At 38.9% G+C, this 26,129-nt stretch overlaps 1 protein-coding gene across 1 annotated transcript; it reads left to right on the forward strand.

Moving 5' to 3' along the window:
* Positions 1-20,135: 20,135 nt before the first annotated feature.
* LOC100328992 (fork-head box Q1 transcription factor) lies at positions 20,136-24,131 on the forward strand. The gene has a single exon (XM_002732960.4). It carries the CDS (start codon positions 20,464-20,466, stop codon positions 21,679-21,681), a length of 1,218 nt encoding a protein of 405 aa, XP_002733006.1. The 5' UTR covers positions 20,136-20,463; the 3' UTR covers positions 21,682-24,131.
* The last annotated feature ends 1,998 nt before the right edge of the window (positions 24,132-26,129 follow it).

A 26,129-nucleotide genomic window follows, 5' to 3' on the forward strand; every position in this document is an offset into this window, starting at 1 on the left:
TTAATGAATATTCTGACGGTATCGTAATCTATCTGTCTTCACGACTCCCTCGGCCCGTATGTGAGCGGTTTGTTCACCGGCAACACATTTCGAGACAAAAGAACGCTAGTCATTTCCAGACCGGGGATAGAGGGACTGAACCGTAGACCACTAAAGAACAGATCAGCAACGCTTATTGTTGTAAGTGTGAATTCGGGATTACAAGTGCCTGGATAGGATTCGTGCTGGTGGTTTTTTGACACACGTTTACCTGACGATTTCTGAACGCACTTGCATTTACTTGTTTCTCGTGTTTTCGTAGTGCCGACGAACACGCAAACTTTCAGATCTAAGCGGAAATGAAATCTGTGAGTTTTGAACTTTCGTCTTTTTTGTTCAAATCGGTCATTTTTTGGACGAGGGCGACATTTTTAATATTTCCTACTTTCTTCTACGATATTTAATAATACATAATGAGCAAATTTATAGTGATATTTCGACTTTTCCAAGAATTTCTCGAACTTTTTCTATAAAGGTCGAATGACGGTGTTGGTGTCGACAGTGTTCCTTTGTGTGAACCACACCCTCTATCATAGAGGGACTGTGTGTGAACGCATCGTAGTTTTTGTGGACTTGATATGCTCACGCAACTAAGTGATTGAAGTCATTTAATATTCAGTATATTTTAAGGAAGCACACATTTTAATTATCTCTGTTCTCGTTTTTTTTTACAATTACAGAAACATGGAGAATAAACATAGAAATAGTGTTGCATACTTCTAATACTACTGTGTACATTTAGCACTGTCTCGCTAGTCTGTTCTTTAGTGGTCCGAGATTGAACCAGGCGACGGTGTCACACGACAAATCTTGTGAACTAACCGTGATAAGTGTGTGTACCACATTACAATAATATCAAAACTCCTATACGCATTATGAACTGTGACACAAGCCACAGTCACTCTATATAATGTGCACAGGCCAACAAAATCTCGCCGATTTATGCTAGAGCCCTCTATCGTTGAAAATAACGTAAACCAAGCATCGAAAGAGGGCGCAACTCAGGAAAAAAATATCGCTACACAACCAATTCGAATTGGCGACTTACTCCACAAATAATTATTGAATTTGGACTGTGTAAAATATTCACAAATGGGACTCAGGTTGGAGTATGGTGTAATTACATATGACCTTACAGATACCGTGTGGAAGTACAAATCGCCGCTTATTTTGAAATATTTGTTTTTGAATAATTTATTCTTTCTTTTTTTCCCAAGGTCAACTCCAATTTGACGCTAACTAACTAGTCCCTAACTAAAGCGTCCTTTAATTGTTGGCCTGAAACAAGGACGTGCGTCGGACGTAATTCTCTCACTCTCACTATACACTCCATAGTTGCATCTTTTGAGACCCGTAATAATGGCTTCTGATGTGCGAATAAGTATACAATGCCACTGGACACGTGTTTTTGAATCAGCTGCAAGTCAATTAATAAAACTGTCATTATAACTCTACCTCATCCACTGTAAATGCTGGAAGGTCGGCATATGCGTATGTGTGAGTGACAACCCGATTTATGTGCCAGACACAAGTGTGGGACAAAACACAACCCGGGAAAACCACCCCTAGTTATGTGTAGCTTTGTAAAGATTATTAAAAGTGTTTACAAAACCATAAGGTCGGATACTTCCACAATGATTGCTCATATGTAGCATAGTTTTCCGTTTTATTTGCTGGATTATGTCTCGGCACAAGACAGTGTACCATTATGGCCAACTCTGATTTGCCACCTACCCCCGTAGTATTGGTCAATGTCATAAGAATGCGACAGCGCCACCATGATTTCGACTCCGAGTTTTGCACTTGTCGAAACATAGAACAAATTTCTTAGTAAGGAGAAATGACGGTAACTAGCTCACATTCGCTATTTAAGTATTTTTTGTGTCAGAATGATTGAGTGTAATTAAGTATAGAAAAAAACAACAAAAACATTGCACATATGTACATGTATTTGTTAAACGTGTTTACACGCAGGTAGCCATAGTGAATACCGGAAGCTCGCTAAGCATATGCGTCTGGATGAGCGACAATCTGAGCATGGAGGTAACTGAGTGACGCACCAGACAAGAAAGGGGTGAGGGCAGATTAAATTTGAATACTAGTATTTAAAGCTTGAAACGTGGTGGTTTTCGTTAGAAATTAACACCACGTGTGTGATTACATGGAAATACAAAGGACAGCGAAACCATTCACCATTCACCTTATGAATGAACCCATGTGTGCAGATTTATATATTTATTATGTGTATAACTTTTACTGTTTTGAAACACAGCATAGCAAGAAATGATCACACCAAGTGCTCTGGCGTCTACGCAACAATGAGAAAATATCTCTCATGTCGACATGAGTGTGATGTAATGCAAATCACGCCCTCTGGCAACAAGCTCACTCTGTCGTCAAAATGGCGTAGAGTGTGTGGAAGCAATGTCGTACAAAGCTACAAACATATGTAACCCATAGTTGCTGTCGACATAGGAAGTAAAGTAAGCAAATAACACCGAATAAACGGCAAGGTAAAGACTATGTCTAATTATAGTAAACACGTACTGCGTGTAGGTGATATGCAGTCGTACGTCATTAGTAATATGTAAAATCTCTCAAACCAAATAGTTGTTTTCAAACACCAACGACGCTATGAACAGCGTCACTTTCACTCATATACGTAACAGAATCACTAGAAGTAGCGTGACCTATAAGGTACTAGAAATGACTTCGTCAAACACGGTGTTTGAAATAAACACACTGACCGAAGTTGGGAGAAGGGTGGATATTTTGTCTGGTCACCGGGCGTTTTATGATACGCAGTTTTAAAATGAAGAGGCTTCACTGTATTTACATTGTTGTTAATTGGGTGATTCCACTGTCACGTTTCATAAATAATAAATCACAATTCATATCATTCATCAACACGATGCTGTACAGAGCAACAATAGTCCATGTTTTAAAATGAAGAAGCTACACGGATTTTTGTGAAAAAAAATAACTTAATGTTTTATTACATAAAAAGGCAACATAATTACAATCGAGATATGGTGACGTCACTGTGAATACATTTCCATAACTTAATAAATTAACACTGTTGACTTAAATATTTTGAACTGAAAAATACAAAATCGTTAGTTAAATCATGGTTAAATAAACAGAACGAAACTAATCTGACACATGGAACGGCGTTCTAAACTAAAACCATTTCGGTACGGCATTCTAAATTAAAACCATTTCGGTAAGGCATTTAAACAAAAAAAACACCAAACAAAACGGCCCTTTTCAGGGCCAAAACATAATCCAAGAAGGGATATACCGTAAAAAAATGACACATAATCACACACATTATTTGTCTCAATAAACATATTTTTTAGCAAGCGTTTGCCCTGAAAGAGAGATAAAAGTAAATGATTAGTACTTGAGTAAGTGTGAACAGCAGTGATTAACGCAAGCTAGCTCCTCCCCTTCTTTGAACACTCAACCACCCATTCCCGCAGCCACCTCCCCCACACCTAAATGGTATAGTCCGACACGCAAGTTATTGGCAATTCAATTGACCATGTCCCGACCACAGTCAGCTGGCGCACACGTGATAATAAAATAAATACGATATTTACTATATGGGGCCGCCATCTTGAATGACGCATAAAACTAAATAAGAGACAAGTTGTGAAACGCGTTTTTCAGATTCCTACAAATCTAACATAGAACACTAAGCCGGGGTATTTGAAACTAAAAATTGGCATTCCAGCACAGTAGCCAATCAGCGACGGCCTAACGCTTAGCTGACAATTTCGGTTTCAAATACCCCGGCTTAGTGTTCTAGGTTCTTCGCGTAATTAGGTGTTCGTATGCAAGGGATTTTTCCACACAAAAACGACGAATTCGGCCGAATTTTGTTATCGGTTGGCTTAATATAACCCCAACGGACCGTATTTTTGTGAAAGATTGGTATTTTTGTCCTGATTTGTAGGAATCTGAAAAACTCGTTTCACAACTTGTGTCTTATTTAGTTTTATGCGTCATTCAAGATGGCGGCCCCCATATAGTAAATATCAAATTTATTTTATTATCACGTGTGCGCCAGCTGACTGTGGTCCCGACTATGATCTGGGAAAACGAAGCATGGCACACTATAAGATTAAAAATAGTATGCACATCTTCAATACTAAAACGTCGTTATCGTACATAATTTGAGAGAACAAATGCTCTGATTATATTCGGATTTAGGGTCCATCTGTCATCTCAGTGAGCGAAGCCAGACTGGTGTCATCAATGAGTTCGGTCACTCCGTTTAGTATATCGCTCACGGTTTGGAAGGTTCCCTTTTCGTATTCGAACATGGAGACCGTGTCATACATGCAGCTTTCTCCTCGTTGTTCGTCGGAACTGCCGCTATCGTAAGTTGATTCGCCGTTGCCGCAATCTTCAGTCTTGCAAACAACATGCGCACCAGTGGATATCGTGTTCGTGTCGGTGTCGATGAGAGTCTGGAAATGAAAAAAAGAATACAAAATTACATTACAATATATATATATATATGCCGTACTCGCAAAAATGTAATTCCAAACAATTACGTACAAATTCGTGCTGTCCACTATTTCTCAGATAAAGCAAATGGCAATAATTGTCGTATGTTTCATCATATGTCACATGTTTAGTTTGGAATGAACAGTATATAGAACCTGAAGTTAAAAAGAATGTGTGCAACTACAATATATTTCAATGTATAACTCACCTGGAAAGTTTTGCATTCGAAGTCAGACTGCATTTGGGTCGGGTCTTGTAGTTTACTTGCACCACTGGTGTACATAGACTCATCGTCGTCAGTTAGATAAGCAGTTTCCGATAAAGGAGTCATTTGGTCTCGGTTGTACTGGTATATTCGGCCGAACTGGTATGGCGATTGGCAGGGTGAACCGTTGACTTGAGCAGTGGTTACTGAGTTCTGGTCCGGCACTTTGGAGTCACTTGGCTTGTACCGGTACATGCTGGCAGCCTGATATGCGCAATACTGCTGATATGCTGTGTAGTCGTAGTAATACTGGTCGTGTTGCAGTGTCACCGTACGTGGCTGTTGGAAGTTTGTGAAAGAATGATTTCGGTACGTGTCCATTGATGCTTCGGTTCGTGGTGTCTTATCATACACAGAGACACCGGAGTGTGGAGCTTTCTGGCGTGGCGCGACCGGGAGTTGTTTGTTCCTAACAGTGCCCGATGCAGGCGACGTGTTCGGTCGTCTTTCTTTTCGCTCATTCGCAGTGTTTTTACCCTTGCTCGATGAGAGATATTCATCAAGCCTCTCTTGCATTTTTTGTATATCGTGCTTAGTATTGGGCTTTATGGCCCAGTAGTTGTCTTTCCCAAATGGACGTTTGCGATCGCGAAGAACTTTAACGAAACGGCCGCTGGCAGAGAGGTTGTGTCGGACACTGTTTCTCCATCCCGTGTACTCCCCTTGGAAGACGGGAAACGTGCACTCGAGATACTCACAAATTTCACGGAGAGTCCGTTTCTTGAAATCAGAAGACAAAATTGCCAAGCTGATGAGTTCTGCGTATGAGAAGGGTGGTTTGTTTCTGCGACGGTAGTGAGGACGAGTAAACCCACTCGTTGTCGATGAAGCCGAGCCTTGCGAAGTTTCGCCGATGTCTTGGTCTTTCATGGTGGAGATATAAGCGTACCGTTCGAGAGAGAGAGCGCGGAGCGGACCGGACGAATGCGGTTGTGAGGTTTCACTCTCTCTTTTACGTGTTCCTGAGACATCCTAAGACGCCAATTCACACCTCCAAACAAAGAGAAAGTAGGTGTGGGGACGCCCTCGTGGTCATATCTTAAATCGGAAAATAAACAATATGGTTAGACAGTCGACTGTGCTAGACTTTTTTTTTCAGTGGTGCTAGACTATAGACCACCGTCCCCGACAGTGAAAAGACAAAACACTAGAACGATACAAGTCAGATTCGTATTAGTATCATTATAACAGACATTTTTTTTAAATGTCTAAACTTCTCCGAAATTGATTCTTCACCGAGAAGGTGCCATGTCACTCAAATGTCAACCAAGCGAACGGATTTTCACATTTGACGCTAAAATAACAGAGGCGGGGCAGCTGGTTTGGTAAATTTGTGCACACACTTCAAAATAGAGATTATCCCATTGAGATTCTTGTCAATCATGAACGTGCCTACACGTTTATCTGATGCAGGCGCAAATGCCACGAATGTATCAGGGAAGTTTTTTTTTTGCCGTGTAACCCCGGCACGTCGCAAAACGCACCATCGCTTCTAGATACCCCGACAGAGCATCATTAAACGTGATACACACAATCATCGTCGAATTTCTACAACAACGGAATGCACGGGGAAGTTTCGCTTTCGCTCACGGAAGTTTCGGCCACCATGTTAATAAAACATTCCCTAGGAAACGAATTATTAGTTGTCTGAGAACATACGAATTACTTAGAAACATACGAAATCCGCCTTCTGCACAAAGCCTGGTCAAAATAGTTTGGGTTTGAAATGCAGACCGAAAATGTCGTTGTCCTAAGTTCCTACATTCGGAACAAATTTCATTATCATACTACCATCAAAACGGACCATTTTCCAGTGCACGACGTTTTCGTCCAAAGACCATTGTTACTATTTATTCACAACATTCTACGTGTATTCAGATTTCGCGGATATATGTGGTCACACATAAATCATGAACGTACTAACACGACCATGTACAAATGTACTAGTAGATTCATACATTAGCCGTTTTAAGTTTTTATGTTTCAAGTTTAAAAATACTCCGAATGGCAGAGCTAACAAAAGTCTGGAGTGAGCGCGAAAATGCAAAACATTTAATTATTTCGATAAGTCAACAGAGTTTTTTTTTTATTCAGAAAAATGAAGTTGATCACGTCACTCTTCTCTGTTCACAGAGATTGATCCCGCTGACAGATCTTAATCCTGCCTGACATCCAAAATTAATCAGCACATGTTAATCCCATGTAATCTCGTAAAACAATCATGTCTTGATGAAGGCCAATTAATGTCCAAATACCAATTAGAAGCTGTTACTTCCTATGTAGCTAACAAATGAAAGTACGACCCCTCCCATTTCCAGCCTAACACCCTTTAGTTCCCGCCCTGAGTTCCCGCCTACATGCGTACATGCTTGATTAACTTCCGCAAACTGGAAATCAGTATTTGAAGGGTTATAGGCATTGATATTAACCACAAAACATTCCAAGTTAATGATTTCTACATTATTCAAACATACGTTGCAGGCTTGCTTTTAATTTCATGGTCCAAATAAAGGCGATTATATTACCTCTGTCTCTCCATTCCCTTTTTTAAATTTCTGTTTATCTATTTATTTACCTAATATCATTATATAAATGTTTTCTGTTGAGGACCTATAACATATATATATTTACGCACATTTAAAGTGTTGCAAAATAGTATACAAAATGAAATAAGGAAGACTAAATATAGCTTAGAATTACAACAAATATAACTTTTATAAAATTGGATTTAAAAATGTTAGGAGTCTCTCAATTATTACGAGTCCACGTTTTAGCACTTTGACAATTATTTCCCCTTTTATTTATTTACGTTTTTGATGTAGGAATGCACATGCAATCCACTGCGATTAGCTTGCCTAGTAATGTAGTTTTGCGAAGATGAAACAAGACTGGATCGTTAAGGTAACGAAGGGGGTGCTAAAAATGAGAGCGAGTACTAAGTACATGTACTTGTGCTCAGACATGTACATGTATTGTTCACATGACAACCAACCTAATTTACATAACAATCATTCTGTCTTACACTTTCGAATAGACCTCGCTTTTGTTTTACCTCGTGTACAGTTATGACGTACACAGTCTGCATACTCAAACCTCAGGCTAGTAAAATTTAGTCTGAGCTCAAACACAGGTGACACCTTTGAATTGAAGAGCAGGTTTGCAATATATTTTAGGATAAACCGCCGACGTCTGCTCAATATTAACATTCCAGAAATTTTGTTACTCATTTTGTTTTCTCAATTGTCCCAAACCATACGCCAAGTTATGTAAGTTTCTGGACATATACTTAGTAATCATTGAATTTGCTATGTTTATGTACAATAAATTTCCAAAAGTTTCCCAAAACATGCACTTAGTCTTGTTTTTATCCAATGTAAGCCCGTTATTAGTCAACCAATGCTGTATTATTATTATTTCTTTATTCCGCACTATATGGCCACCGGCCTAAAGTACTGTTACATTTCAAAACTTAAATTACACACGGTCGCTTTAAAATTACAAGATACATATACTTCAAATCATACTTCCATTTCAGTTTCTCTGTTAATGAAAACTCTTAAACAAATATTTACCCAAACTTAATAAAATATACGAGTTAGTACTCTGTAGTAATGCAATGAATTTCATCTTGGTTAGTGCCGAACAATACTATTTTGGTAAGAATTTTTGTCTAATTGCTTCATATTTTGGACAAATCATAGTGAAATGGTATTCGTCCTCTGTGACCCTGCAACCAAATGGACATAACCTTTGGTCACGTGGAATACTCAATGTTCTACCATTTTCAATTTCTAGGGGATGACAGGAAATTCTAAGTCTAGTTATAGCACATGAATAGACAGGAGTAGCCAACGAAATAGCAGAAAGATATCTTTCACATATTAAATCTTGTTTAAACAAGCAATACGTTTGAAGTATATTCGAATGTTTTTCTAGGGCCGACGTTTCGGTGGTGAATACTTTGGCCGCGGTAAATCCGAGTGTGAACACACTAATTGTACACAATTCTTTCGTTGTTGTTGTTTCGAAATTCGGTAAGGAGAAATAGTAACGTATTTCCAATAATTGATCTTAGACAATTTGTAGAATAAAGAAGGTATTTCGTAGAAATGCGACGTTTGAATTAAAACAATATGTAATAGGTTTGACTGTCATCGTCACCGGTGCACAAATTAAAAACACTCGACGCATGAATTAAAACTCGGGAAACGATTTGTCCGGGCACTGTCTTTCTATCATGGATAGAAGAACTGTGGTCCGGGAGACGTTTTGTCAAACAAACAAAAACACACACATTAAATGTGTCAGGGGAACAATGCTGTTGGGAAGTTGAATATGCATATGATATACTTTGGCACTGTGATTTTAAAATACTACTGCTTCAATACAATACATGTAACTTATAAAATTTCGGTTTGACCATGTAATACGTTTCATATTCGGGACAGAAACTGTCGATCGGTATTACTCATACTCATGTCGATTAAGATTATTGGTGGTCTCGTATCGCAGTCATTGTCCTCACGTGGAATTTAACCTAATATTTCGTACTACGCAGCGTGATATGTACATGTACACATATTAATACAGGGCATACTCTAAACGTTAATTAATTTTCCACAGTGTTTTATTTCCGCTATTTTCGCTCAAACATTATCAAATATATACCGCCGGTTTGTGAAATGATGGACCGTTTATCGCCGTGTTAACGAATCGGTGTTTGTCTCCCGGACAAAACATCTCAGTGGCGGCGGCACGGCCGGGGGGGGGGGCAGCAATCAAGCTGAAAACATTTGTGTTAGCAAAATTTGCCCCTCAAAATGCAGGAAATAGCGTTTCAGAGGGTGTAGATTTCAGATCTCACCTCCGCATGCAAAATTTCCTGCCGTCGCCTCTGCGACACTGGACAAAAAGCCTCCCGGTCCAAACAAATGTGACAGTCCCAGATAAGTCACAAGGTTTAAACGTTAATTGCTGGTCAAGTTTTTACGATTTTTGTGACGCTTTTAATGTACTGTTATAACACAGTTACTCTACTCGAGAAAAACGGTGTTTTATTGACAGTCTCTTTCTCTCGATCTCTAAACGTCTTTCGGTCCGTAAAATAAACCCCTCGCTCAGTGTAAAAACAACTTTATCGCTAAAAACATTGATATCTGCAAACCTTTACAATATTCCTTTGTCCATTCTCGCTATTTTTGTGTGTTTTTATATTCACTTTATGGCGAAATTTTGCATGTTTTCATCGTCTATGGAGGTGGTCGCCATGTTGCTTTAATGCATGGTTTTCAATGGAAGTAATCGGACGTAAGAGATTTTTGATTGTTGTGTTTTCATATCCCTCCATTCGCTTTATTTGACGACTGATACACATCCCGTTCAGCTGTATCGGTGCTACGAGTCATATTTAGTTTCGTTTGAATACTTTTTTGTTATGACTTTACTTTGTGACAACTTTATGAACGGTTTATTTCGCACTGCTTTTTGATTCAGTCGAGACAGGGGCGAGACAGGATAAAATACCCGGATGTTAATTTGTGTGTGGGAATTTTGTGGGTGATATACTAATGTATATAATAAGTATTCTATTAACTATTAATAATTTCAGAATGCCATACAAGACAGCAAGATTTTCTCGGGGGAAAAACGTGTATATACAAAGCATGTTTATTTCCGTGTTTGAGTCTGCTCTTCGGTGAAAGGGTAAAGTGCCACGTATTGCAATGCTTTGTGGGAAAAAATGACGCAACTCTCGCAATGTCTCATGATTTATCGCGTGTTTTCCGTCGCTAGTTTTATGCTAATGACGTCTTAGCTCGTTAACACCGCTTTTGTTTCAATGTTTATGGAGACGAGGGTAGTTACAATAGAACGACGCGGCGCTTCCTAACCGTCCTAGAAGAGTGACTGTGGTTATAATAGTCAGCAAATTAGCTACATTGTTGTTTCAAACGGGGTGCGGCAAGAGGGGGGGGGGAGTACTCACGCCTTCGCTTTTCAATCTTCAACGTTAATCTTAATCTTAATTATTAGTGTTGGTCTTGATCTTAACGATATTGATCATATGTTCTATGTAGACGATCACGTTAAATCTTAAACGTATTGTGAACGCTTGTAAGAAATATGTTTTTGAGTTTGATATTATGTTTAATATCAATAAATCAGTTTGTATATATACCCCTGACCCCCGGCATTTGGCGTGCCCCCCACGTGTATCTTAATAGGTAGCCCCTTAAAATTGTTAGTGTGTATTATTATTTAGGATATTATTTTACACAGGACAATACTTGTATTTAAAAAAACTAGCTGCGTGGTGGCTACGTTAGAGCCAATCTGCTGGTGCGTTACGTGCGTAGATTTGGTAGCTGTTCTTATATTGGTATACTAGTATTTACGTCCTTTTCGTAGTTACTGTTCAACCCTGTATTGTATTCATCTGTAATTACAATGTGGCAAACATGCATGCAATTCGTGTAGCTTAAAATAATGCAGTTATTATGTTATATAATATATCCCACAATGATCATAAGCAGTACATGTATTCCAGAGACATTTGCTTCGTTACATGTAGACAATTTTCAAATTTAAGCTTAGACAAATGATGTTTTATTTTTTCTAAGCACATTTTGCCGAGTACCAACTATATTTTAAAGAATATTTTGAACTGTGATATTTTTTTTTATAAATCACTCATCGGGCATATGTGAAGAAAACGGAAATATGTGTAATATTCTATGTCATTATATATGTTTTGCCAATTTTAGATTTCTATATTATGTCTATTAGCTTGATCTGCAATAAAGGTCAATAATTATAATAATAATAATAAAACGCCCCATTCAGCTCGGTTCTATTCTCCCGGGGCTGTCCATTATTGACGCGAAGTATTGTTTCAATAAGAATACTTTGCATGCATAGTTCATCTAAAGTTCAAAGTGGCGTGACATTACGTTCACCTTGGTATATTCTCACAAACAACACACACATATACAGTATACACATACGAAGAAGAATCGTCGAGGGTCGTCACCTGCGCACGCGCTGGAATTGAGTCCCAAGCCGCGACAATAACAACACACGCCAAAAACGCAGAGGCTCATGGGCGCAAGGCGCATGCGCAGGCGAAGACTCCCCCGCTTTAATATTGTGATATTACTTTTAACGAAGTTTCACAGACTGAATTATACAAAGGATACAAAAGTACAACGAAATGTTTTGAAATTTGAAAATTTCAGACAACTAGATCACAATATAATACAAACATCAGAAATGAATTGAATAATTTGAAAAGCGATGGTAAAATATATGTTGAAATTATTATCTTCTTGTGAGATCCCAAATGGAAGTTTGAAGCCGTGCGACATAGAGGAACTCCCACAATGCAGCTCGCTAACTAAGAATATTTACTTTAGAATGTGTGAAAGTCAAAAATAAGGATGACGTAACTTCCACTGCTATGTGACTATTCGCTTCAGATAGGGCTGTTCAATCTGTGCTTATCCCAATTGGAACATCTATCTAGTTTTATGAATTCAGCGGCAGTCTCCAAACTACACGTGTTCACTCCACCGGAAACAGTCGAACTACAACAATTGTAGGTCAATTCATCATGGATGTATAGTCAAATAAACAAAATATATTTATCAATGTTCCAGGTACGATCTACGTGTTATTTATGTTTTATCATAGCTTTTATTCCAAGTAATACTGAGTTTAAAGCGGGAGGGTCGTCACCTGCACACGCGCGGGAATTGAGTCCCAAGCGACGATAACAACACACGCTAAAAACTCAAAGGCTCCTGGGTAGAAGCTTGTTTGTAAACAGTGACACGCTATGGCCATCTGACGCATGCGCAGATGACGACTCCCCGCTTTAAATTCGTGGTTCAGAAAAATGTGTTCATGTTCATGCTACGCGTACGAAAACAACCTCTCGGCAGCTGGGAAATGAATTTTTGGTCAACTAACATTTCTTTTATCAGCCGTCTGCAAACTATTATCCTACATATTCGATGGTACATTACTTATGGACACGTATTTCCTAAATTAATACCGCAAAGGTCGTTGCTGCTCAAATTACATTGTTAAAAAAATGTAAACAAAATCAGCTTCGTTGGCGGTCGCCCCCAACGGCGAACGAATAGAATGCGTCTGAATGGAGGTGCTGGGGTGAATACATGTATGGCGATTTCTAGATATTTGAGGTAATTATAACAAAACCATTTAAGTATGTGGTGAGTATGGCCATGTTTACGCTCGGTCACACCATCATATCTAGGTATATTCCAAATCAAAGTCGATATTACAGTCTATGTGTCCAAAATATAAATTGTTTATTAAATGTTTGCACTCGTGTTATAATATTTTTGTACCTCGAAATTGTGTTCGGTGACATAGAAAAAAATGTCATATATTGGTATAAATCCTCAATTTTATTTCAGTTAATTTCCAATGTGTTAATATTATCCATTATATTCAATATATGAATTTCCCTCCCATAATACTAGTACATTGAACATACATTACCAATCCCGTGGCGTGATGCTTAATTTACGACAGGTAGCCGAATGAAAATTACTAAACGCAAACAAAATCTGTGAACTCTGATGCAAATAATACTGTCTCAACTTGAGTCTGTCCCAACTTTTTGCTGATTTGTTCTGTTATAGAGCGAACACTTATCTTTTTAAAGCGCGGCTTTACAATTCTCTAGATTGCACATGTGCATACATTAAACAAACGAATAGCTTTAAAACGCCGCCACGACGAGGCGCACTACGAGTTTCTTGTAAGCAAACAATGCCACGATTTTCATGCGTCATATACGTCACACGGAGCCACATCAAACACATCGTGACGCGAAAAATGGGAGGCCTATAATATTATCCTAGAAACGGTCTTGTGAGATTGCCCATATACCTTGGTGTCTGAACACACCTTATCTAGATAGACTGTGTGCTTTGTCTAATTGTATATTTTTTTAAGCCTAAATCGCCGACAGTACTGTCTTTGAATTGCCTAAACTATTATTCAGTGGCGGCGGCATCGGGGGCAGAGGGGGCCCCTCGAAAACAATCTGAACAAAATTAGCTGACCAAACCCCTGATTGGTGGCGCTGTGACGCACAATGCACTTGTATCGTCATGTCGGAAATCTTTTGAAAATCATTTTTGCTGGTCATCCAATTGGCCAATACTTACAATTACGTCAGCCTCTACGTTTCTGACCACCAGTCGAGGCGTGGAGGAGTCTCGATGGAATAGTATTTTAGTATTAGAGGTGGCAGAGTAATATTATGGCTAGGAAAGTTGGAAGTAACATGATTTTGGGTCTAAGTATACTTTTTCTAGTGAGAGCTTAGCACTTGTTTTTGTGACTGACTCATATCTTACTTAACTGACTAGTATCTCACCCTGTGTTCGTAACTGACTAGTATCTAACCTTGTGTTCGTAACTGACTAGTATCTAAACTTGTTTTCGTAAATGACTAGTAAGTAACTCTGTGTTCGTAACTGACTAGTATCTAACCTTGTTTTCATAACCGACTAGTATCTAACCGTGTGTTCGTAACTGACTAGTATCTAACCCTGTGTTCGTAACGAACTAGTAAGTAACTCTGTGTTCGTAACTGACTAGTATCTAAACTTGTTTTAATAACCGACTAGTATCTAACCCTGTGTTCGTAACTGACTAGTAAGTAACTCTGTGTTCGTAACTGACTAGTATCTAACCTTGTGTTCGTAACTGACTAGTATCTAAACTTGTTTTTGTAAATGACTAGTAAGTAACTCTGTGTTCGTAACTGACTAGTATCTAAACTTGTTTTAATAACCGACTAGTATCTAACCCTGTGTTCGTAACTGACTAGTAAGTAACTCTGTGTTCGTAACTGACTAGTATCTAACCTTGTGTTCGTAACTGACTAGTATCTAAACTTGTTTTTGTAAATGACTAGTAAGTAACTCTGTGTTCGTAACTGACTAGTATCTAACCTTGTTTTCATAACCGACTAGTATCTAACCGTGTGTTCGTAACTGACTAGTATCTAACCCTGTGTTCGTAACGGACTAGTATCTAACCTTGTGTTCGTAACTGACTAGTATCTAAACTTGTTTTCGTAAATGACTAGTAAGTAACTCTGTGTTCGTAACTGACTAGTATCTAACCTTGTTTTCATAACCGACTAGTATCTAACCGTGTGTTCGTAACTGACTAGTATCTAACCGTGTGTTCGTAACTGATTAGTATCTAACCCTGTGTTCGTAACGGACTAGTAAGTAACTCTGTATTCGTAACTGATTAGTATCTACACTTGTTATCATAACCGACTAGTATCTAACCCTGTGTTCGTAACTGACTAGTAAGTAACTCTGTGTTTGTAACTGACTAGTATCTAAACTTGTTTTCATAACCGACTAGTATCTAACCGTGTGTTCGTAACTGACTAGTATCTAACCCTGTGTTCGAAACTGACTAGTATCTAACCCTGTGTTCGTAACTGACTAGTATCTAACCCTGTGTTCGTAACTGACTAGTATCTAACCGTGTGTTCGTAAGCAACTAGTATCTAAACTTGTTTTCATAACCGACTAGTATCTAACCGTGTGTTCGTAACTGACTAGTATCTAACCCTGTGTTCGTAACTGACTAGTATCTAACCCTGTGTTCGTAACTGACTAGTATCTAACCGTGTGTTCGTAACCAACTAGTATCTAAACTTGTTTTCATAACCGACGAGTATCTAACCGTGTGTTCGTAACTGACTAGTATCTGATCATGTGTTCGTAACTGACTAGTATCTAAACTTGTTTTCGTAAATGACTAGTATGTAACCCTGTTTTCGTAACTGACTTGTATCTAACCTTGTTTTCGTAGCTGACTAGTATCTAACCTTGTGTTCGTAACTGACTAGTATCTAAACTTGTTTTCGTAAATGACTAGTAAGTAACTCTGTGTTCGTAACTGACTAGTATTTGACCTTGTGTTCGTAACTGACTAGTATCTAACGTGTGTTCGTAACTGACTAGTATCTAAACTTGTTTTCGACACTGACTAGTATCTAACCGTGTGTTCGTACATGACTAGTAAGTAACTTTGTATTCGTAACTGACTAGTATTTGACCTTGTGTTCGTAACTGACTAGTATCTAACCTTGTTTTCGTAACTGACTAGTATCTAACCTTGTTTTCGTAACTGACTAGTATCTAACCGTGTGTTCGTAACTGACTAGTATCTAACCCTGTGTTCGTAACTGACTAGTATCTAACCCTGTGTTCGTAACGAACTAGTAAGTAACTCTGTGTTCGTAACTGATTGGTATCTAAACTTGTTATCATAACCGACTAGTATCTAACCCTGTGTTCGTAACTGATTAGTAAGTAACTCTGTGTTCGTAACTGACTAGTATCTAAACTTGTTTTCATAACCGACTAGTATCTAACCGTGTGTTCGTAACTGACTAGTATCTAACCCTGTGTTCGTAACTGACTAGTATCTAACCCTGTGTTCGTAACTGACTAGTATCTAACCGTGTGTTCGTAACCAACTAGTATCTAAACTTGTTTTCATAACCGACTAGTATCTAACCGTGTGTTCGTAACTGACTAGTATCTAACCCTGTGTTCGTAACTGACTAGTATCTAACCCTGTGTTCGTAACTGACTAGTATCTAACCCTGTGTTCGTAACTGACTAGTATCTAACCGTGTGTTCGTAACCAACTAGTATCTAAACTTGTTTTCATAACCGACTAGTATCTAACCGTGTGTTCGTAACTGACTAGTATCTGATCATGTGTTCGTAACTGACTAGTATCTAAACTTGTTTTCGTAAATGACTAGTATGTAACCCTGGTTTCGTAACTGACTTGTATCTAACCTTGTTTTCGTAGCTGACTAGTATCTAACCTTGTGTTCGTAACTGACTAGTATCTAAACTTGTTTTCGTAACTGACTAGTATCTAACAGTGTGTTCGTACATGACTAGTAAGTAACTTTGTATTCGTAACTGACTAGTATTTGACCTTGTTTTCGTAACTGACTAGTATCTACCCTTGTTTTCGTAACTGACTAGTATCTAACCTTGTTTTCGTAACCGACTAGTATCTAACATAGTGTTCGTAACTGACTAGTATCTAACCTTGTGTTTGTAAATGACTAGTATCTAACCTGGTGTTCGTAACTGACTAGTATCTAACCTTGTTTTCTTAACTAACTAGTATCTAATCTTGTGTTCGTAATTGACTAGCATATATCCTTGTTCTCGTAACTGACCAGTATCTCCTCTTGTATTCGTAACCAACTAGTATCTAACACCGTTTTCGCAAATGACTATTATGTAACCTTGTGTTCGTAACTGACCAGTTAGTATCTAACACCGTTTTCGTAACTGACCTTGTTTACGTAACTGACTAGTATATGAACATTAAAAAATAGAACGATAACAAACAATATTTTGTGCATGTTTTGGAGTACCTAGTTGCCATAGATAGAAACCCGAATGTACACAAACCAATAACCTGTGTTAAATCACATTGCAATGTCCAATTCAATATTTCTCGGGTTGTATTCCGCTCACATTATATCACGTACAGGTGTGGTATTGTTTTTTTGGCAGCCAATTTCAATCAAATCATTTTCCGATCATTGCGAGATCTCACAGTATGCGTGAAACGGAACATAACAACATTTGGGGGGTATTTCCACGCTTAGAAATGTGCTATATGATGGTCAATTTTGATGAATTAAAGATATCTCAACGTCATATTCTCTCTGAAAGATAGGAATTGCGACATTGAGCTATATAAAAAAAATCGAAAATTAAATCATTAGATTTTTGCGGTAGAAGTACGTATAGCGCCTTTCACGCGTCACGCGAGATCTCATAGTGCACGGGAATTCACTCATTAGTTTTTTGAGGGTGTTTGCAATGATGGAGTAGCTTGGATGTTTTGTACATGCGACGATTTTTACCAATCCAGTATGCAGAGAATACAACACCCACGTTGTCACTAGAGGGCGCAATACACCTAAACCCTGTTACTGAAAATCGCTTGTGAGTACTGTATACTTATGAACCAGCGATCTAAATGAGACGGAAACAGCGACGCTAGCCAACATGATTGGGAAACGTTTCCTAATAACGCTTGGAATGACGGGACATTTTAAATTTAACATTTGAACGTTCGTTTTTTATGGGGATACATTTTCTGAAAAAAATATATATTATTCCATCATTAAATCTTTAATTATTTAATTAAAACGCGCCGCGTAGACGTCCACTGCCATGTGATCACTGCGAAAGGGCGATGACTCAACGGCATTTTCGAGCAATGTCACTGTCTCGATAAAATGCGCGAGAAATTTAAATTACGCATGGCAGATACGTTCGAATTATCCAAAAATGCTCATATTTGGTGCAGCTTTCCCCCAGAAATACCAGATACTATAACGGTTTGATATCAACGGGCTTTCCACGGTGCGGCCATATATGCGGTAATACTTAGCATTCGCATATAGAACTCGTTCGCCCATCGTGTTCTCGATGATTGTTAAGCAAACCAAGTCATCAATCAAACACCTTCAGTTTCTAATTTAGCGCAAAATTAAACAATTTCTTTTTCTATTTGTTTAAGAGCCCTCGCCTCGTAATATTAGTAATGATAGTATATGATATGATGAATTCGGGTAGCTGGTTAGAATATTTCTCAATTCTAAACATTTCTCCTGGTTACGTTTAACTAGATTAAACATGACAGCTTCCGATTTACACTCCCAACGAAAAACTGTTGACGTAAGCCGCGCCGTGTCAACTCTGACCCTCTTGGCTGCCATGGAAACAGCTGCCACCTCTCGTTTGCTTTGCGTTTGCGTTGCCCATTCATCATATGGAAAGTGACAAGATAGGAAACAAACATGACTGGCCGGTTATTAATCGATGTTTACAAAACAGGGCATGAGAAATGAACAAATTCTGTCAATGGTAGCTTGTTGGTAAGCCGTGTTCATGCATCGTAATCTGCTGCTGGCTGCTAAAAACTTAAAGCGCGGCTCTGCTATTTAAACTCCCAACTACTAAAAGACGGAAGAATGCTAACAAGGTTGGTAAAATAGTGAAACGAAGCGAATCATTCGGTCGCATTCGTGTCTGTCACATTTTATGACACACCCCAAGGCTTCCTCGTCTCCGCATTGGGCCAAACCTGCGACTAAATGAAGTCACCTGGCTGGCAGAGGTCGCACAGAGTCACTTGTTGTTTGCCAACTTACTCCCAAACGTTATCATATAATCTGCTTAAGGTAGCAAATGTGAAAGTCTGGATGGAAAGGTCCTCAATTATGTGGCAATCGTTATGACAGCCGACTTAATGTATAAGTTTATTGACTTATGCTTTTTTTGTGTGAATTCTCTTACATTTTCCTTTGTTTTTTTAATCAAACATACTCTCCATTGTCTTACACACGATTTGAAATTGTGTCGGGTGGAACACAGAGAAGTAAAGCTACCTGCATCTTGTATGCAGGCAACAAAACCTTGTGTATCGGGTATCAGCGACGAGGATTAGGGGGCGGTCTGTTTTCTGGTTTGCAAATGACTCCAGCTCCCCTAAGTGTTTGAATGGAAACTCACCAGGTGTGTGTGGCAAAACCACGTTAAAGCTCTCAGAAGACTCGCTGGGTAGAGAGAGAGAGAGAGAGAGAGAGAGAGAGAGAGAGAGAGATGGGACGAGAAAGGGCATTGATGTCCCTATGGTATCAACAGTGTTCAGCGTCCTGCTATTGGAATAGGATGGACTAGACTTGTCTGCCATTGATTGATGATCCTGCAATATCAAAATCAATAATTAGTAAATAATTGATTTGCGGACTCAAGAAATGCAGTGAATGAGAAGAAGTCAACGACATCACGTCGTGTCATGATCGTCCCAATTCGTAAATTTGGCTGCAAATTTTAGCAATCAAGAAGAAAATACGCGCACAAAACAACATAAAAAAATTCAATTGTTCGCCTTGATGTTATGTACACACTCAACATGCGCGGCAGTTCTTTGTCCTCCCCAGTAATTTAAATGTATTATTTGGGCGAATGATGCCGCAACTTGCAGGCACGACCACTTAACATATAATAGTATAAGCACGGATTAACCAATTTAGCTGTCCTCTTCATCTTAAAGTGCAGACAATTCTTCACTCCCTGTGGTAGTCGAATTAGTGATATCAATACCTTCATTCAATATGACGGCCATAGGAAAAAATAACAGCAACTTAGGGCGGCCATAATTTATTGGACGTGTGCCACGCCTGCTGCCGACATACTGCTTCAAAAACACCATCCATCCTTTGCTACGCTTGCCATTTCGAGGCAATTGCTAGGCAGGGCAATAACTTTCCACACCAGGCCTTATATACACAGTATACGGTTGTGGTGTATATAACAGGAAGACACCACTGAGTGAATGCCATCATCGCACTGAAGATTTACAAACTTTATGTGCGGAGTACATACTGATTAGTGAGTGTCATCCGGCGGGCACTTTGGTTTTCGACATCCTATGGTAACGAAATCATTTTCGATAAGGATCGTTTTTGACAATAATTATACCTGGTATTTTTAAAAACGAAGTTGGAAAGAGACATCGGACCGAAGATGCCCGAAACAGCAGATCCATCAACTATTATAGTTCCTTCAAGAAGTGTAGTTGCGTCAAGCGAAAATGAGAACATCATTTTGAAAATGGATTTGTCAGACAACGAACACAGTATTAAAGATGAGCTGTCATACCGGTCTGATGATCAAAGTCACGAGGACAATTTAATGGAAGACAGAAACATAGAAAATACCATCTCCACAAGCACAACAACAACGACAACTACTTCTGGGAATTCGTCAGGAAAGGCGACATACCACCGACACCCCAAACCACCGTTATCGTACATTGCACTAATTGCTGCGGCAATACAAGAATCGCCTACCAGGAAATTAACTTTGGCAGAGATCAACGACTACCTGATGAAGAAATATCCCTTCTTTCGCGGTAGTTACACGGGTTGGCGGAACTCGGTCCGACATAATCTCTCTCTCAACGAATGTTTCACGAAAGTCCTTCGTGACCCGTCTCGTCCTTGGGGAAAGGACAACTACTGGACAATCAATTGCAACAGTGAGTATACTTTCGCCGACGGCGTCTTTCGGCGCAGAAGAAAAAGAATCAACAGGAAAAAGTCGAAAAAGAGCAAGGAGATTGGATTGACTGGCCATCATATCGCGGTTGCAGGAGAGAAAAAATTCAACAGTCCCTTCGCTATTGATAATATCCTTGGAAAATCATCGGACGATGAGACTCATCTACTCCACACTGTGGCGGTGTCGGCTCCTTCGCACTGGCACAACGGATTTTCGACGGTAAATGGTATCGAGCACCAAAGACTCATTTTGCAGCAGCAGCAGCAACAACATTTATATGAACGAAAATTGCTCGGTTACCCTGTCCCCAGTACGGGTCTGCATGCTTTCTCTCCTGTTGCGGTAGCCGCTACAGCGCACCACGCGATCATTCCTGCTTATTACCAAAGTCTCCTGCAGTCCGGTTACAGGTACCCGGCGATGGAGGCTCTCCAACAACACGTCCGCGCGCATAGTCACATCAGCGGCACGACACACCAACTACATTCCCACCAGGCCACACAAGCCTCCGTGGCGGTTAAACCATCTACGGCTGCCATAGTGTACTCTACCATGATGCCAGAAGACTTACGCGTTAGCAGCAGACATCAGCGGGACGGTGCGAGCTCACAGACGCGGCGAGCAGAGCCGTCGCTCCGACAAAGTACAAGTAGTTTCAGCGTGGAAAATTTGATATCTTAGGAACAGTGTTAATATGTATTAATACAGGTATCGTAGTGTATGTGTTCCCGAGCTTCAACCAAACTCTGTTAAGTCGGTGAGCACGTCCTGAAATGCAACATAAATTGATAATCGCATTACACCGTTGTCAAGATGACATTGTTTAAACGTTGGTGGACTTTAGTCGAACATGGAACGGATAAAACGCACCACAATTGTATGCGAGGCAGTAGCCGCTCGGGTGGTATAAAATATCTCTGTCAAATCGGCAGCGTTAGGTGTGTATAATACGATATTTAAGATCCAAATTAAAATCACTGGCTGCATGTTTTTTTCTTTTCTTCAAATGTATGTACTAAAAAGGCAATTCTGAGAAACCCATAAATATGGCGTTTCTAAGTACTAGTATTACAGTGAATTCATATTTTAGGGCTGTTTTTTTTTAATTTCAGGGTTAATGTAATAAATGTTATTGTGATTTAAAAAATTGGACGGCTAAAATTACTGTACAATATTCCACATTTGTACAACACATTGTGGAGATAAAACTCTGAAAACAAAATGAAATTGGAAAGGCTTGCCTTTATTCCATAATTCATTGCTTCAATTGCACGTTCCTGTACTCTATCAAAAAATATTTTTTTTTTGGACAGTTCTGTTCAAATTTGTACTGATATTTGTTAGCTCGATGTTAAAAGAAAACTTCCACAATAATGTTTGAGTATTTCGAAGACGATATAGCATGCAATGCTGACATAAATAGTCTGTATTTTCAACAACAGACTTATTTTTTATCGAAGAAGCAAAATGTATTTTCCATGGTGGGATGTCGACTCTTTTCTTTATACATGCCAATTTTGCCTTGATTTAGATTAGGTACTGTGTATCGATAAAGTCAGTCAATTATGAAAATGCGATATGAAATTCTAACCCGACTTACAACGAGGATTTGTAAAAACAGAACCCTATATCGTAGGGTAGAGATAGTTAACGATAAAAAGCATAGTCCAGTCAAAATCATATAAATATAATTCTTCGGTATAACGTGTATATATATATATATATATATATATTTATTTCGAAACTACACACCTTTTATATTTCGCCATTGTATTCGGAAACTGCATACGAACACATTGAACCGGACTACAAACTAAGTAATTGTAAAACTGTGAACTGTGAAAATAATTTCTTTTCGATTCTACACCAGTAATACTGCCACAGGTGATTACAAAGATGCTCGATGTTGATTGCAGAGCAGTGTAATTTTAATAAATGTCCCACAGACGTAGATTTGCTAGTGCAAAACATTGCAAAATGCATGTTCTTTGTCTCCGTATGTCGCGGCGACATACCATAATTACATACGGCATAAAATAGCTTGTACTTTAATGTCACGTGTATCTGTGATTTCATTAAAGTTTCGGCCTTACAATCATCTATAATATTGCAGACTGGATGCACACATTTTGAATAATTTGTTAAAGAGATGTAAGTAAGTCATAGCTGCAATGTATTTGTGTTATTATCGTTGCCAGGCGCACGTTTCGATTCTCATCAACGCCTTCACTGCTGCGGGGGTGACGCCTCGGGTGACCGTGATATGACTAACTCCAACTCATCCATTTAACGAAATAAACGTAAATACCAATGAATTTGGTAAAATAAACCGAGTTTGAGTTACCGCTCAATTACTCGAAGTAGACATAATCACGTAGGCTTTTTGGACTTGGCAGAGAAACATCAACTCCAACGTGTTCCATATGCGCTGCAGCTCGTCGTGTGTACACGCCTAAGGGACATTTTTCATGTCAGCTGACACTTTTTATAATAACTGACTTAGGACAATTATTATTTTTATTTTTCAATTATTGTTCATTTTTTTTTTATTTCAAAGTCCAGTTTGGTTGACATCAATTGTATTTTGAATAGCTTTCATGGTCCAGGAGACGCATACCCACTTGTTCAGTTTATGCAAAATGGCGTGTAGCCGACAGCGATGACTCAATGATTATGCCCGATCATGTCGGATTGGCATTTTTATATAAACATTTTATTTGTAAATGTTCCCAGACACCCACATACCTCGGTTTATATTATTGTTTTGTTTAGACGAGGTCTTGTGTATATTATTAATACATCGGATATTCCGTGTAATTCATGATCCACACCCATGTCATATTTCACCCGTTGTGGTACATATTTTTTTGGCCGGTCATGCCGCCGGCTGTTATCAACGGGTCAACGTTACACACCGTATTGACAGGTGCCTAGCTAAAATTATAGTTTCAACATGGCAATGTATATGATATGAGGAATGTTTTTTATTGTGGAAATTAAGGGCTAATTCATGATTTTCTTCCAATCAATTTAATAATTAATTGCTTAATCAAATGTATTTGGAGAGGGAAATTGAACGATCTTATTTGGGTAATAAAAACATAAGGATTTCTGAAACATTTCACGTACAATTGTCGAATGCGTAATAACACATGTTTTGTTGTTGTTTGTGTGTGTGTGACTTCTACAGTGTCGATAATCACACTGTTGAAAACTACCCCAAGGTGTGTCAATTTCAGTGCCGTGTTTATAGCGTGAATTTGAGAAGTTTATCTAGCTTTTCTCTGCTGGCCGAGTAAACGCTCCTTTGTAACATTCACGCCTGGGGGATTACACGGAGAAGTTTACGTCGGTGCTACGGCCGTGATTCCCCATAAAATGAGCGGAAGGCTGCGTTATTTGCCTGTAACTGTAATCCGGGCGTATCGCCTGACACTGTTTTGGCTTTGTATACCTGAATCGCTTTTTACTATTTTCAGTTCTTTATTCTCTAAACTTGACATTGTGTAAACTCTACCTTGGGTATCACTAATGTTGACGACTTACAGGAGGGGGGGGGTAAATTTACTCAAAAATTTACTGCTGTGGTATTAACAAGTAGTTCCAAACCAATGTGTTCGCATTCTTTATCCCCCAGACGATCAGCAGGGTGGACATAAAAGAAGTCGTCCTCCATGTTAGCTGTGTAAACCAGGCAGTGGGTGAAGTGTATTGACTCACTTTCACAATATATCCATGTTTGAATCGTTCAATGCCACCGTCGTCCTCTCAAACCACACACGTGCTTTCATTCGCGTTAATAATCCGGCTGTTTTGGTGAACCCCGATAATTCGTGGTATGCACTGGCGCCTTTCATTGGGACAGGTATACGTGGCGCATAATGGTTACCGTTAACGCATAAGACTTCAGAGTACATTATAGATTTAAAGCGCGGTGGTCGTCGCGCAGCGCATGTTCGAATTTCATGTAAATAAACAATGTATTTTACACGCGTTGTATACGTCGCTACGAGTCCCATATCGAACAGGACGCGGCGCGACGACTGCCGCCCTTTAAATGATTTGGCCAATGTAACGTAATGAGTGCTGGAAAATATATACTTAAAACACTTTCGAACCTCCCTAGATTGTATGAGTGATGTCAAGATAAGCATAGTTAAATATTCCCATCTCAAGATTATATAGTCTCTATGGCTATGTGTATTTCCTTTAATTTGATATTGTGTCGAATTCCAGTAGCCAATGTGACGTATCTGAGAAACATGCCAAAACACAAACACTGTCGAGTTTGTAAGTACTTGACAGTGCGCTTCAATTGCAATATCATGCAGATGAGATTTTTTTTTTCAGGGAATTATCCTACAGCTCAGTTATGTTAAAAATATCCATCTTTCTACCGGCTGATTCAAAGCGCTGCCATATTAACGTCACCATATTACAATGTTCACCTCTACTATATCCATTCTCATAGTCGATATTTTGAAAGCGGGTCCCGTTATGCTGTTACAAAACAGCATGTTGTTTATCGATGTATTTAGCAATATATATGTGCGTTCAGTTTTGCGGTTTAATTTATTTTCAGAATGGATCTCGTGGAGTTCCTTTGCTTTGAAGAATAAGTTATTAAGATAGTTTGAAATACATATAAATAACGAAATTCTTCTTCGTGTATGTTTTTGTGTTAGCTCTTATACTAAAATAACACGGTGATGTTAATAGTTTATGCAAAAACAATGATAACAAACGAGGCTTCGAACTACAATATATTGTTTAAACTATAATCCAATTTCGTTACTTCGACTGATACCAATAATCGATGTTCTGAGAGGACACCCCGGTGAAACTCAGGTCAGGAGGTCCAGTTGTGGACATTCGTATTGATGTGAAACTCACAAATTGCGCTGAATGCATTGTTTATTATCCACACAGCTATAAGCAATGATGACACCGCAGATGTCAGTTTTCATTTCCATTATCAGGAATAAAACAAACTTTACAAAACGGTATCGAGTTGCAAGTGAACATGTCATGGACGCACGTGTTGGACTCTCACTACAATGCCATGGTCATGATGTTACATTAATTAGATTGTGTTCTACCCTCATGTACGGGTTCTGTTTCGTGTTTAT

This window comes from Saccoglossus kowalevskii, chromosome 6, assembly GCF_978046115.1.
Source record: "Saccoglossus kowalevskii chromosome 6, keSacKowa6.1, whole genome shotgun sequence".
In the NCBI taxonomy this organism is placed as follows: Eukaryota; Metazoa; Hemichordata; class Enteropneusta; family Harrimaniidae; genus Saccoglossus; species Saccoglossus kowalevskii.

What these genes read in the sequence shown, in the direction of transcription:
- LOC100328992 (XM_002732960.4), top strand. Translation starts at nt 20,464, where the DNA reads ATGCCCGAAACAGCAGATCCATCAACTATTATAGTTCCTTCAAGAAGT.